The sequence below is a fragment of the Aspergillus mulundensis genome (genome assembly GCF_003369625.1).
Source record: "Aspergillus mulundensis strain DSM 5745 chromosome Unknown scaffold_9, whole genome shotgun sequence".
Taxonomy (NCBI): domain Eukaryota; kingdom Fungi; phylum Ascomycota; class Eurotiomycetes; order Eurotiales; family Aspergillaceae; genus Aspergillus; species Aspergillus mulundensis.
Window position 1 is genome coordinate 768,696 of NW_020797897.1, and position 14,662 is coordinate 783,357.

A 14,662-nucleotide genomic window follows, 5' to 3' on the forward strand; every position below is an offset into this window, starting at 1 on the left:
AACCAACCTTTCCAGAAGACGACGAAGCCTTTTCTGAGCCCAGCCCTGGCACGCTTGATGCGATTGGGCCTGTCTCGATTCTCCGCCTCCCACTCTATGAACGATCGACGCCGGCGACCCCCTCTGGATCTTTCGTTCTTGCGCGATCGCCTTTCTTCCCATTTGACACCCTCGAGTTTCACGGGCTTGTGCTCGATCTTAACTTCTGCTCTTCCCTTTCATTCAGACGCCCCCTCGTTTCGTCTGCCTGTCTTTACCCTCCTTTCCTTCCATCCGGTATGCTTCTCTCGCACCCCCTTCTTTGCCTTCTCCACCGTTCCCGCCAAGCTGAGCAAAGGCACTCACTCGACTGGGGACTCCACCTCCGCCCACTACCTTTCCTAGGGGTTCAGAAATCGCACAGGATCAGAATGCAATTGGCAGTCAATTCAGCTGTGTACCTGCTGTGATGATTGCTTTGCGTCTCCTGGACTAACAACTTTGGCCCCTTGCTCGTTGCTGAGCCGTGGCTCGTCCACGACTGTTTCCGATTCCCTTATCGGGGCCCATCTCAGACACGAATCCTCAAGCTGATGATTCATTCTGCCTAGGTTTCAGGTATACAGCTACCCTTAGTCAAGCATCTAGACTCATCTATAGTCGCTTCCGATTCGCGCGGAGCCGAGTTTATTCACATTCCTCTCGAATTCCACGATATACCCAAAGGGATTCCTGCATGTCGCGACCTGTCCCCTTGATCCGACGAGAATACCTGTCCTTCTACCTCCGTTGAATCGTTACCCCTCCATTCTTCGAAACGGCCCGCTGTGACGACTGCTGCGGGGTGCGCTCTGGTCCGCCGCCTCGACTGCAGACATGCCCTGGCGGCCACTGCCTCGAATCGCTTTTGCCGTCGCGATCTATCCCTTCCAGCCCTCCACTCCGGCCGACCTACCGCTAGAACTCGGCGATGAACTATACATAATAGAGCAAGGGGGGAATAATGGCGAATGGTGTCGCGGCTACTTGGTTGCTCCGCCGTCTTTGCTGGCGGGCTTAACGAGCACCAAGGGTCAGACGCTCGAGGCGCGAGTGTTTTCGGGCATATTCCCCCGCAATTGCGTGGAGATTCGCGAAGTTCTGGGTGACACCGAGGGAAACAAGTCTTTAACAAATGGTGACCGCTCGACTGGCGACAGAACGGAGGATGTGGAGGTGGACGTGCGGAGCAGTCTAGCTTCTTCCCAATTCGACGAACATGCTGCCGACGAGGTGTCCGACGTGGTGGTAGCAAGGAAAGGGAAGCCCTCACAAATATTCATACAAAAGACAGATGAGGAAGACCAGTCAACCCCACGGGGGGCACGCGCCAGTCCCTGGGGAATGCTCCCATTGACGCCACTTCCGCGGGATCCTGATGCGCCCAAGCCAGCCGCGCCCGTTCCTATGCTCAAAATCGGCGACGAAACTCCTACTTCGCTTTCGGAGCCGCTGGTCGACGAGATCGCATCATGCTTGCGTGAGTGGCATTCAACCAAGCTACACGAGTTACTCCTCTCGCAGCAATACCAGGTTGTGGAAGAAATGTCGAACATTGTCCAGGAGCTTGATTATGCGCGACGGCAGCTCCTATACAACGTACTAACATCAGGGGAGAAGGAGGCGCTGAGACAAGAGGTTGTTTGGAAGCTTGTGCGAGGCAACAAGCTACTTGGTGGGGAGGTCATTGTACGAGACCCTGAACAGAGAGGTCGCCTGTTGACAGGTGACGATTCCGCCGTACAGTTGGCAAAGCTTCAGTCAGAAATGAGCATGCTCGAGAGCAGCCCCATCCCTGTGTCGGACACCGCAGCCCTTCATCATTTACTGGTGGAAGTCAATGCTGTATCAGGAAATGCCCCGGGACCAGTAGTTCTGGCTATTAACTTGTGCGCCATATCGGAGACCGGGTCTCTGAAACCACTGTCCGAGACGTATATTCTGGACATTCCGTCCCCAGAACAATTCGCCAGCTCGGGCCAGAGCAACAAGCTAAAGACCTTGTTCACTGAATTGGCCGCTACCGATATTGGCGATGGATCAACAAGCGGACCCAAGCTATATCTTGTCGTGAGCGTCCGGGCGCCCGAGGTTGCTTCTACAACGATCATTCCAGCTCAAGCTGCACCTGCTGCCTCCCGCGAAGGAATAACCTCGCCAAAGCCTCCTACGGCCAGCAACTCTGTCAAGGGGCCCGGTTTGAAACCCCGCCGCAGCATTATGTGGTCTTCCAAACGTGGTGTTCAAAGCTCAGACCAACCCAAAGAGAGCGCCAAACCTCCAGAGTCCTCGGGGAGTGCGGCGAGCAACAAGGGAGTAGCCATCCAGTCGCCGAAGGAGTCTACACAACTTCGTACCATAGGCGTTGGTCTGCTGGAAGTCTCCCAGATCCTCCGTCAGGATAAAGACACTGAGCAGATTATCAACATTTGGTCCTCTTCTGAGCACAACGAAGATGGGGAAGGGTATACGGACGGATTTGATGCGCTAATACGTGCATTACTACCCAGTCCAACGGGGAAGTATGTAAGGTCCCCTCGGGCAGCTCGTGTTCATCTCCACCTTTTCCCTTACGTCGATTGCGATGCCGATGCATTGGTTCGGAAGAACCCAACTATGTTGCATGATATCGTGCAAACGAGGCGTATGGGCTTTTCGCAAGCTCCATCCAAGCCGAGATCTGATATCTATGTGACTGTGTCCCAAGCCACCTTTCCTCCCGAGGCTCTTCTCTCGCATCCTCATTCTGGCCAGATTCCCATGCCTTCAAACACTGGGCTTCGCAACCTGCAGCTAACCCTTGAGGTGCGCACTGCATCGGGGGCACGAGTTGATAAATGCGTTTTCCCGGCCTCGTCCAACATAACCCCAAATACCGCATGGAGAACGACTATTACTGAAAGAGGCAAGTCTTGGAATCAAACCATTCGCCTCAACATCCCCGCAGATCAAATCCCAGGGTCCCATGTTATCATGAGCATTGCGGATGCTCCGGAGTTCCCATTTGCGCTGGCTTGGATGCCCCTATGGGATAATCAGGCTTTCATACGTGACGGGCCGCATTCCTTATTGTTGCACGCATATGACAAACATACATCCAGCGTTGAGAACGGCAAAGGTGCTTACCTATCGCTTCCTTGGAGCTCCCTTGGCAAGAATGAGTCTGCGAAGGATGAGGCGATCACAGGGCCCCTGGCTACCCTGCACATTGAAACCCATTTGTGCAGCACCGAATACTCACAAGATCAAGTGATTCTGAGCCTGCTTAACTGGAAAGAGCGGTCCGTGGATGAGATTCTTGATACCTTGAAGAGAGTTCGATTTGTGCCGGAAATGGAGATCGTCAAGCAATTGAGCAGTGTCTTTGACGCACTGTTCTCAATCCTCGTGGAGAACGCCGGAAACGAAGAATATGAAGACCTTATCTTTAATAATCTTGTCACGGTTCTTGGGATTGTTCATGATCGACGGTTCAACCTTGGCCCCTTAGTCGATCACTATACAGAGAACCAGTTCAACTTCCCCTTCGCAACGCCATGTCTTGTCCGAAGCTACCTTCGTCTCTTGCAAGCGAGCTCCGATCTACAATATCACCGCAACCTTCGCGCAACCTTCAAGGTTGGCCGGCATGTGCTGAAGTTCATCATCAACGCCCGCCAGCAGCAAAAGCTAAAGGAAGAGGGAATTGGCGTCACTCGCGTTCAGTCAACATTCAGCCGAGATGTACACACAATTTTCAAGTTACTAGAGGCGCTAATGAAGAATCCTTCGCCTGCGATGGTGGGTAGCAAAACTCTTGTTGTCCAGCACTTTCACGCCTGGCTCCCAGAGCTGTCAGGAGTCCTCAGCCGAGATGAAGTGATTATGATTGCTCTCAGTTTTATGGACTCTTGCGCCGACGTCAAAGGAATGTTGGTCCTGTACAAATTAGTTTTGATTCAGCATTATACTCGGCTGGAGATTTTTAGCTCCGGGTCGGAGAGAAAGAGTCTCGCCTCCAGCTGTCTCGGCTGGTTGGATCCTTACTGGGGAGCTACTGGTGCGGTTTCTGATCAATACCGTGACCAGGTACGTCTGGTTTGCGCAATTGTGGCAGAACTGTTGTCGCAGCCAGATCCGCAACTCTACGCCTTCATGCCGAAGATCATCTCGTCTTATTACTCTATCATTCCTGATGGAGTCGATGATACCGAGTACTTGTCCCTTCTTTTCAGCAAATCATTCCCGTTCCAGCTCAAAGCTTCGAAGACTAGCCAAAGATTTGATGAGGTCCTTGTGGAATTGTCGGCTATCATGGCGGCCACTGCGTCAATACCGAACCCCAAGAGGCTGCGATTGAAGGGCCTAGAGCTCACCAATTTCCTTTCTCAAGCATTCGAAGTTCATACTTCAATCTTGAACTGCGAGGCGTATCCCGAAAGCTGGTTCAGTATCCACGTCTATAACCACCGGGCGACATTGAAGAGTCTTGAGAACCTCGCATCACTAATGATTGATAAGTTGCTTCCCGCTCCAGATGACGCGGAGACGTTTGACACGAGAGTGTGGGAGACTTTTTTTATGACGTTACTCAAGGTTGTCTCCAGCGATGCTCTTGCCTTGGAGACTGTCCCTGAGCAAAAGCGGCGTACTATCTGGAAGATCGCTGGCGATGTTCGAGAACAAGGTGCGGAGCTGTTGCACTCTACATGGGAAGCTATAGGCTGGGAAACGGCTGAGGAGGAGAGAGAACGTTACGGGCTGAAAACACTTGGCGGCTACCAGGTGCAGTATGTGCCTGGTCTCGTGGCCCCTATCATTGAGCTTTGCCTCAGTGTCCACGAGGGCCTGCGCCATGTCGCCGTTGATATTTTGCGCACCATGATAATCAGCGAGTGGGATCTAAATCGCGATCTATCCATCATCGAGACTGAGATAATCTCCAGTTTGGATAATCTTTTCAAGACAAAGAACATGAGTGAGGGAGTCATCCAGAAACTATTCATTGGCGAGCTGCTTGATCGCTTTGAGGGCTGCGAGGCTTTTGATGAAGAACTCGCGATAGCGGTCAAGGCTCTCATAGCGACCGTGGATGAGCTTTTGGATCTGTTTGTCGCGTCCCAAGGCGGTACAATGGCCGAGAGTTTGCATGTTCTTCGACTGATGGAGTACATGAAGGATATGGGCCGAGAGGATATCTTCATCCGCTATGTCCATGAACTCGCTCAAAGTCAGGCTTCAGCAGGCAACTTCACTGAGGCCGGCCTTGCACTCCAATTCCATGCGGACCTGTATGACTGGGATCCTAAGCGGTCCGTCCCCGAACTCACGAACCCTGCCTTCCCGGAGCAGACACCGTTTGAAAGGAAAGAATCCTTGTATTTTACGATCATTCAGTACTTCGAGGACGCTCAGGCTTGGACTCATGCGCTGGCTTGCTATAAGGAGCTTGCGTTGCATTACGAGGACACTGTCATGGATTTTGCTAAGCTCTCGCGAGCTCAGAGCTCCATGGCCAAAATCCACGAGTCCATTGCAAAGGAAGACAAGCAGTTCCCCCGCTACTTCCGAGTCTTGTACAAGGGTCTCGGTTTCCCTCCAACCCTACGTGATAAGGCATACATTGTCGAATGCGCCCCGACGGAACGTATGGCTACGCTTGTCGATCGTATGCAAAAGGAGCATCCTGCCGCCCAGGTTATGTCGTCCGGTGAAGTCAATGACTATGAAGGCCAATRCCTGTACATCAGCCCGGTTAGCGTGCACCGGGATATGGACCACCCTGTCTACCAACGCTCGAAGATTCCTCCATCCGTTCGCGATCATCTCTTGATTTCAGAGCCTACGAGGTTCAGTTCCACGCTGAGAAGACATATTCGTGATGCGGATGTTGAAGAGCAATGGGTAGAGAAGGTCATCTACACAACCTCTGAACCATTCCCGAATATCCTCCGCAGAAGCGAGGTAATTAGCACTGAAGAAGTCGCGTTGACTCCTTTGCAAACAGCTCTAGAACGAACCTGGCGCAAGACACAGGAGTTGTATCTGCTCTACAGGCGCGCAGCGTCCGGTGAAGATATGGGTCTAATGAACTTGACCGTGGCTATAGAGCAATTACTGGAAACCAATTCTACTCCCGCCAGCTGTGTTGTTCACTACCGTCAATTCCTGACCGATGAACCTGAGGATGAAGACGAGGAAGGGGACGCAATCACGCCGAAACCGATCGATCCATTAAAAAACGCCCTCGCTGTGGCTCTTATTGACCATGCTTTGGCGATCAAGCACGCTCTGGCACTGTACTCGCGTCCGGCGCATCAAGCCACCCAAGCTGAATTGACACGGCGTTTCGAAGAAGCTTTTGCACCCGAACTTTCTTCTCTTCGCCCCACTGAGACCACCGTGCCTTCACTGTTGCATCAAAGCCAGTCTCCTATCTCATCAGAAAGCCGTCGGGTGACTGCGCTGCCACGGTCTATTAGCCCGGAGCAGGAGTTGATTCGCAGTTCACGCAAGAATAGCCAGGCTCATCATCGTCAAGGTTCACGGAAACAGTCTGTCAGCCATCGAATCAGTATTATGAACCCGTTCAAACGCTCTAACCATGGAACAAGCAATTCAGTCGCCACTATACAGGGACAGCCTAACGGCACCAAGCCTAATGGCCCTGTACCTGGCTCGTCCGGAAAGGAAGAACCTGACCTTGATGACGCTGCTACCGTTCACAGTCGAACAACTAATCAGTCGCGGGACACGAATCAGAAACGACGGAGCTTCTTTGGGGAGGTCCTGCAAAAGCACACATCCTCATTATCAATAAGCACCAGCGTTAATGGAGACGACGCCAACAAGCTGCAAAAACGGCAACGATCCAAAAGTGCCTCAAGGAGCGTCGCCGACAAGTCCACAGATAATGTCAGCCGCAACGCATCTCGACACAATGTTGCGGCAGATCCTTCAACACCATCAGTCACCAGTCCTGTTTCAGTCACCAGTAAGGGAGGCTGGTCAACCATACCCTCCGTCGTTGAGCATCCGCGACCTGTGACCCGAAGCAGTATTAATTCCGTCCGAAGCCCTGGCGCCCAAACTACCAGTTCATCGAACACTGGTGGTGTGCGAGACTCCGTCATGAGACGCTTCAGTCTGCTCAAAGGAGTCGGACGAAAATCCAGCCGCCTTGATTTCAGGAACGAGCAAACAGTTCACGAAGAGTGATCTTTATCTACATCATTTGTAATGTCTGGACATTATCCTTTCTTTCTTTCTTTCTTTCTTTCTTTCTTTTCCCTTCCCGGCATCATTTGGTCACGTTTGCATAAGCCTTTAATTGGTTTTGTTTTTTGAGCTTTGGAATTCAACTATCCACGCTCGCCTTTTCCCCTCCTTCACTTTTTTTTCCTTATCATTATACCTGACTTTACTGGATTTTATACTCTACCTTGGATATGAACCCACGTGGCGGCGATATCACATCTACGAAACTCTGATACCTCTTTCTCATATCTCTTTTTTGAAACTCCCTACGGAGGGACCTTGATACCTGTATATCTTTCTTGATCGTGTTTCTTTTGTGATTTGGGCTTGTACGATATCCTTATCGAGCTTCTCCCTGTAGTATTTGGCAACCTGGACTTGGTGTGGACTTTCTCTGCTCAAAAGTGCGTCCGTCAAGAAATATATACTTGTCACAACAGTGTAAATTTTCAGAATAGAAGACAACCAATGGATTACTGCCATACTGGTCCATAATATTACCAGAAATGAACGTCTTTGATCTGGATATATATATATCCACAGCCAGATTACGATATTTCCTACAAATATTGTACAATCACTAATCACACCCTTCTATCCATCAACTTCCAAGTCCAGATCCATCACCCAAGGCGCATTAAGCCCCTTATACTCCACCGTGACAACACTCGCATTTACAAAAACCGTCTCCTCTCTGAGCCGCAACGGCCTCTTAGAGCCGGAGGTGAGATCGACATACGCGCCTCGTTCCTCCATTACATCCTCCCTGTCCCAGGGTATCTCTTCTATCTGTTTGATCCCAGGCATTGAGCCACCGCCAACATGGTTTTCTGGAGATGGATCTGAGTCTGACGCCTCCCACTCCACCCGCCGCGCCCCATACCCCTCATGGATATGCCCAAAGACATGCAGCGCCGGCTTGGCCCTCCTCACAGCACGATAGAGGTGCTCGCACCCAACGCTTTCACCACTCCCTACAACCTGGTCCAGGATCCCCTTTGGCGGTCCATGCGTTAAAACGATGTCAATACCTGGGTAGTCCGGGATCGGCGTCTTGCTAGCAGCAGAAGGGTTATATCGGTCTTCGGTCCGCGGGTACGCAAACGCCCAAGCGCAGAACTCGGGACTGTAGGGACTCGCATAGACAGTGAACTTCGCACCTGTGGAGGGGACCGTAAATGTGCGGACTTCCTCTTCCATGTACCGGATTCCGCAGGAGACGGCGTCGGAGTTCGTGTAGAGGGCTTTTATGGCTGATGGGGCCTCGAGCTTGCCGCTGCCTTCGTCATTGTCTGGTGCACCGGTAGGGCTTGTTGGCAGCGCAGCTAAATGGTCTCGCCCCTTGCTATCTCTATACCTGTGCCTCAACCACCCAACGCGGTTATAGTACTCTTCGTCGAGCGTGATATCGTGGTTCCCTGCGATGACGATCTTGAGTTCGGCTGGGTGTGATTTCAGGAGATCGAGCATGGCCTTGTGTTCGGAGGCCAGTCCGACTTTTGTCAGGTCGCCGGCGTGTAGGAGGATTTGCGCATCGGGGAGGGGGTGTCGGTATGGACTTGATGGGAAGCCTGATGCGGAGTGTGCGGGGGAGGGGAGGACGGTGTGGGTGTCGGAGAGAAGGAGGAGGCGGGTTTTTGTTGTGCTGGGCATTTCGACTGTTTTTGAGGCTTCGCAGAAGGAAAGTGTGTTGTTCTAGTCGGTGGAGAGATATGGGCTGGATGGGAGGGAAGTTGGGGTGCGGTGCGGGGAGGATATCTCGGTGGGCTACAGAGTATTGAGTAATGAATCGGAGCAGCGGCGCAAGATCAAAAGAGTAGTTGTCTACAGAGTACAGAGGAAGATAAGGAAAATCAAAGTGCCCGTAAATCATTCATTATCGCTGTCTACTATGTAGCCCCCTAAGCCAATGCCATGGTAAGGTCAGGAAATTCTGAAATTGGAAGTTGCTAACTCCGATACCACACCCTTTTACATGACAATCAAGGCTTCACAAAAATAAGAGGGAAAAAGTTTAATTTTTTGCGATATCTCTTCTCATTTACTCGCGTTTACTTGCGGATAGCACGCTGGTAGAACGCAAGCTCATCACCCTCCAGGATGTAGCCGTCGACACGGCCGCTCTGGCCGGGACGAGAAGCAATGACGGCGTACAGACGACCGGACTCGAACTGTCTCTCGATGGCGGACTCGACCTTGCCGGACTCGGCGAAGCGAGCAGCCTGCTTCTTCACGACGCTGTTGCTCTTCTTCTCCTCGGTGGCCTCAGCGGTCTTCTGCTGGCGGCGGCGACCGATGGGCTGGCCGTAGTGGGCCTCGTACCATTGCCTGAAGGGAGCGGCATCGATCTGGACGACGGCGGACTTGGTCAGGGTGTTGGTGCGGACGAGTTCGTTGTTCGAGGGGTGGTAGGCGACAACGATGACACGGGTCTTGCGGGAAACACCCTCAGAACCCCACGAGAAGTTACCGGACTCGAGACGGAGAGCACGGAACTTCTGGTTGCCACCACGGGTGCGGACAAGGTGGATGCGCTTGGTGCCAATACGGGTGTTGGCAGGCTGGCGACCCTTCTCGAAAGCCCTGTTGTTGCGCGTCAATCCTGCCCAAGATACTGATACCGAGTCCGTCCTCAATCATACCTCTTCTTGCGGTAGTAGGCGCGCTTAGCACCGGTGGCCGAGCGCTTGTGGCGCGAGTCGCGAGAGATACCCATGTTTGCTGTGTGTGTGGGGGACTGTCCAGGCACAATTGATTAGCACGAGTCGAGAGCAAGCGAAGCTGTGTTCCAATGTCCAGTTGCCTCCAATTCTATCCCGTCGAGTGATATCGATGATCGTGGGCGCTGTCAGGGTGTTTTTGTTGAGAAATCAGGCTCGCAAGTTCCCCAATCGAGTTCGAAAAAAATTCTTTTATCCAATCGCTCCGCCCAAGCGCAGACAGCGGCTGCACCGACAGTTTCTCCCTTTGCTTCCCAGTCGTAACGCTCCCTTTCTCTTGTATCGATACCGGATAGACGAGTTGACGGATGGAATATTGACAGACCGATCGAAGGCGCACCGACTTGCTCGACGAGATAGAACCAACGGAAACCGAAAAAAGAGAATCACAGTAGCCAGGAAATAGGATACTCACCTCTAATCCTGCAGCCCTTCACCAGGAACGCAGCGGCAAGGGTTGTCGTGGGTTGTCGGGGAGTTGAGTGCTTGTCGTCGGCGATCGTGGAATCCGTGTGTGTCTTCGCTTGTCGAAGTTGCCCTATTTTCGTGGGCGCTAACCGAAGTCGGCAAAGCGGGTACCCCGTGACCTCGTCTACGCTTGGCTCGTTCTGGCTAGCGCGAAGCCTGACCAAGAGGCTGACATTAATTGTTCTTCCGCTCCGGACCCATCGCTCACCACCCACTCCAAGTCTCGACCACCTCGTGTAAACAACACTGCTCTATACTGTTATGAATCTCGCCATTTTTTCTGGACCATCTACACTTCTATATTTGCTCATCCATAACGCAAGTCTGACACTCAACTTGAAATCTACTAACGAACAGGTAACTCCATGTTTCGCTGCGTGGCTCGGTCTTTGCGCTTCAAGCACAGCTACAGCTCCAGAACCAACGCTCGATCTTTCTATTAAGTCACCACGGATTTTTCCAGCCATGACGCCCAAGGAAAAGTGATCACCAACTCGATAAGGTGTATATTAACATTGGCGATCCAGGAGAAGCTTACGTTCAGGTTCTCCCAAAAGTTGGTCGCGCTTTATGCGCCGCAAGCAAACTCAATTACGGCCCACCGTCCGCTAAGAGCGCCTACGATGTCTGCAAACCCACGTTATTCTATGACACTCAATACTTCGGGGCTGGTATATAGGGCGCATTGATTTTAACGCTGAACCGTCTCGATGCCTTCATTAGATTCATCCAGTTACCCGCGTCTCTATTTACCGAGGAACTTGCCGCGCCAAACAGAGTCGAATACAAGTCCAGCTACCTTTTATATGAATAGGGCGATGCATGAAATTGCTCTGGATGGGTCGCCTGATGGTATACCGCTTATGGATGGCCGTTCTGATCTTCGTCAGCTGGGTTCGCTGCTCTATCTCACGCATCCGGACGGGATCTGGCGCCTGTACTCAATCTACTCAAGAATATGTAATCAATTATTTGGACCTTGGTCGGTAGGATCTCGACAGCACAGACTGGCATACTTATATCGTTCCAAGTATAAGTACCGAGGCTTGTCGCTTACAGTCAGCGTAGTAGACCTCGAACGGTAATGAAATGATTAATTAGCGATTCGACACCGAGTGCTACGGATCGGAATACCACACATTTTAAGGGTGTACAGTAGGGCCATACAACTTCTAAAGTATTATGTAGTAGTCACACCACATGAAAAGCAATTAACCACTCTTCGCTTTCGTTTCCTCTTCAGCCTTCCGAACCATACCATCAACTCTCTTCCAAGCCGGAAACCCCTCCACAAACCCAAGAACCATCCACGTCCACCAAAGGCCCGAGAAAGCCTTAACTCCATACTTCCGCAGCCTCATATACCCCAACAAAACCACCGCCTCAAAGCCATGCGCCGCAGCCAAAACCCCCCAAAGCCACGGCTGCCACTTGCAACTCCACGAAACAAAGCCGGGGTACTTGTCCAGCCCAAGAGTGTCGTATACTAACGAGCCGGGCTCGAAATTCCCCCGCCGAGCATACCCTACTAGAACAACAAGGCACAGCGTGAAGCCTATCCACTCCCCACCCTTCGGCGGGGAGTACTTTGTGAGCTTGAAATCGGAGAGATCAAGTTTCTCCAGGGCGTCCTTGTGCATTGCGACGACGCGCGCGCGGGTCTCGGCGTAGGACTGCAGAGGCGGGTCGAAGGGGATTGTGTAGCGGGATCCTTGCGCGGAGATCACCAAGTCCGTGAGCCGGAGGTCTTCGAGCTTGGGCGATTGGGAGGCTCGTTCTGAGAGGCCGCAGAAGGCGCGCAGATAGAGGGATAGAGAGCGCGCGTGGTCATTGTTCATGTGTGTGATTATGAAGGCTTTGCGGGAGGCGTCGGTGTCGGCGGAGGCCATGTTTTGGTCGTACCCCTGAGGATTTCTCGGATGCCAGACTGGGAGTGAGATGATTGGAAGGGATGGCGATGTGTGGTAAGTAGATATAGATGCTCGGACGAAGTAGCTGAAGTCGGATGAAGCTTGGAGGGGGTATGGAGAGAGATGAAGTCGTGGTGGTGGTTGCACAGAAATTCTCCGGAGTCCCGAGGTCGGCTGCAACGGCCTCGGTCCATAGAAGCCATGTGGTGCTCCGTGCTCCACAGCTTATCCCCCGGTTCGGTTTAACCGACAACTGTCTGTCTTCCTGCCAAGTTTCGTCTACGCTCGAACCAAGATTACCATGAAGCAGAGATATAATTCGATTGACGCTTCTAGAACGCATTACAAATGAACCAAAACCATGATGCCAGGCCCAAACGAAGAACCCCAACAGCATTCAACCAGCAATAACTGTCTTCAGCGAAAACAAAACGTCTCCCTTTCCAACTCGATCGCAGCGCGGATTCTCATAACTCGTTAGGTAGGATGGACAGGAACGGCGGGAAGACCAGGGATGGCACGATAGCGATATATCGAGTCTCCGAATCCTCAAGCACTGTTCAAATAGTCGTCGTCGTTAACTCCTATTCACGATTGGCAGGTGATTCAAACGGCGTCCAATTTCCACGAGTCCCGTCATGACCATGAGAGAAGGAAATGGAATGAGAATTAAGTACTGTCCCAGACCTGCTTAAGTCCACAGGTCCAAGACACCGCAACCAAAGAAAGACATAGGGGTAAAGGGAAGGGGGACAAGTAGGGGGTGTCGACTTACAGTAACGCCAACGTCAGGTCACCATGGATCCTCGCCTTCAGCTCAACCTCAATATCCAAGTTCACGTCGACCTTCAGCTTCAGCCCGTCCTGGTCGTCAATCGTCTTCTTGTTATCTGGGGCCCGCGATATATTGCCGTTGTTGATCTTTTGGCTCATGTTTTGGTTGCCTCCGTCTCGGCTGCTTATTGACTGGGCGTTGGGCTTGTAGGCCTGCATTGCTTTGGCCTGATCCTGCTCCTCTTCGTCGGAGTAGTAGTCATCGTCGTCGTACTCATCCGAGTAGTCGTCATCGTCATCATATTCGTCGGAATAGTCGTCCGAGTAATCGTCTTCTTCTTGGGGAGGGCCTTTGGCGGAAGGCTTCTGCTCGAAGTCGGAGTCTTGCGGCTCGTCCTTGATGGGGTTGCTTTTTTGTTGTTTCTCTGCGGTCGCCATTATGGTACGATCGGTGCGTATGTGTGGTTAGGTGGGGAGAGAGAGGAAGAGGATTGACGGGCGACCGGTATAGATGTATAGAGGTGAAGGTAGGGCAACGATAAGGTAGGTGGTAGAACCTAGGAGTTGCAGATGAAGAACAACTTCAAGAAAAGGGACCAAAAGAAAATGACATAAAAAGCAAGACTACCGTATATTAACGTTAACAAAAATAGAAAGGCCGTATGGGCTGCGATGTCAGTGGTGTTCAGTTCACATACGTCACTGGCTCAACATCACTGGTATCAGAAGCTTAGAGACGCCGGCTACATCATCAATCATCAGACATGCATAAATCAGCCAGCATATAATAGCAGGCGTTCATTAACGGTCGACATTTAAACTAGTGCGCCCATGACACAATCCCGCATATTAAACCATATCGTCATACCTTTACGAAATACTCTGGGCATCAATTCCCATCCCGTCAACCAAGCTGGGGGCATCCCATCCACGCTCTGGAATCGGCACCTCTGAGACAGTGCACACGTGTACTCGCACTTCAGTATCAACGTACCAAGGACCGCACGCCGTCAGATCTCAGGGCGGACAATAATGCGATTCAACCAGCCATCCAGTGCCGACGGTACGGCCGAAGTGTAGAATGGCGGGCCATCGTGATTGGCCCGCCCTTAGCGAGATCCAGCCGTTTCGCAACGGCGTTACGGAGTACGGAGTAGTCTTCCAAGCAGGCTGAAGTCATCTCCGATCTGGGGCTAGGAGGCCCAGCAAGCTCCAGAATGCTCCATGGTAACTGGCTAGGAACAGTCGAAGACACGATGCGGTCCCACCGTCCGCTGACAATCCCTGCTGGGGCAGACGTCATGTCTAGGACGGACCACGACCTCCAGCCTCTAGATTGCCGGCGTCTGGGGGCCTCTTTCATCATACCCCCGGGGCCTCCTGTCTCGAGCACTCGAGCGCGCCTGGCTATTCATGGAAACGATGACGCTGCTGGGTGACTCCTGTGAAGTAATTTCGAATAATACCAGGCAGACACTGCATGCAGGTAAGGGTTATAAATAATTATACCGAGCAGGTATTGGACCAAAGAAGCAG

At 52.1% G+C, this 14,662-nt stretch overlaps 5 protein-coding genes across 5 annotated transcripts; 1 reads left to right on the forward strand and 4 right to left on the reverse strand.

The window, feature by feature from the left end:
- Positions 1 to 855: 855 nt before the first annotated feature.
- On the forward strand, positions 856 to 7,215 carry DSM5745_08102 (guanine nucleotide exchange factor DCK1; the record flags this gene model as incomplete). Its single annotated transcript, XM_026750118.1, has 2 exons — positions 856 to 5,699; positions 5,748 to 7,215. The coding sequence occupies 2 exons, from the start codon at positions 856 to 858 to the stop codon at positions 7,213 to 7,215; spliced, it is 6,312 nt and encodes a 2,103-aa protein (XP_026601122.1).
- Positions 7,216 to 7,848: 633 nt separating this feature from the next.
- On the reverse strand, positions 7,849 to 8,907 carry DSM5745_08103 (metallophosphatase domain-containing protein; the record flags this gene model as incomplete). Its single annotated transcript, XM_026750119.1, has 1 exon — positions 7,849 to 8,907. One exon carries the CDS (start codon positions 8,905 to 8,907, stop codon positions 7,849 to 7,851), a length of 1,059 nt encoding a protein of 352 aa, XP_026601123.1.
- A 398-nt stretch (positions 8,908 to 9,305) lies between these two features.
- DSM5745_08104 (40S ribosomal protein eS8) lies at positions 9,306 to 9,970 on the reverse strand (the record flags this gene model as incomplete). The annotated part of the gene is made up of 2 exons (XM_026750120.1): positions 9,306 to 9,837; positions 9,897 to 9,970. The coding sequence occupies 2 exons, from the start codon at positions 9,968 to 9,970 to the stop codon at positions 9,306 to 9,308; spliced, it is 606 nt and encodes a 201-aa protein (XP_026601124.1).
- A 1,683-nt stretch (positions 9,971 to 11,653) lies between these two features.
- On the reverse strand, positions 11,654 to 12,331 carry DSM5745_08105 (DUF2470 domain-containing protein; the record flags this gene model as incomplete). Its single annotated transcript, XM_026750121.1, has 1 exon — positions 11,654 to 12,331. One exon carries the CDS (start codon positions 12,329 to 12,331, stop codon positions 11,654 to 11,656), a length of 678 nt encoding a protein of 225 aa, XP_026601125.1.
- A 792-nt stretch (positions 12,332 to 13,123) lies between these two features.
- Positions 13,124 to 13,564, reverse strand: DSM5745_08106 (uncharacterized protein; the record flags this gene model as incomplete). The annotated part of the gene is made up of 1 exon (XM_026750122.1): positions 13,124 to 13,564. One exon carries the CDS (start codon positions 13,562 to 13,564, stop codon positions 13,124 to 13,126), a length of 441 nt encoding a protein of 146 aa, XP_026601126.1.
- Between the last annotated feature and the right edge of the window lie 1,098 nt (positions 13,565 to 14,662).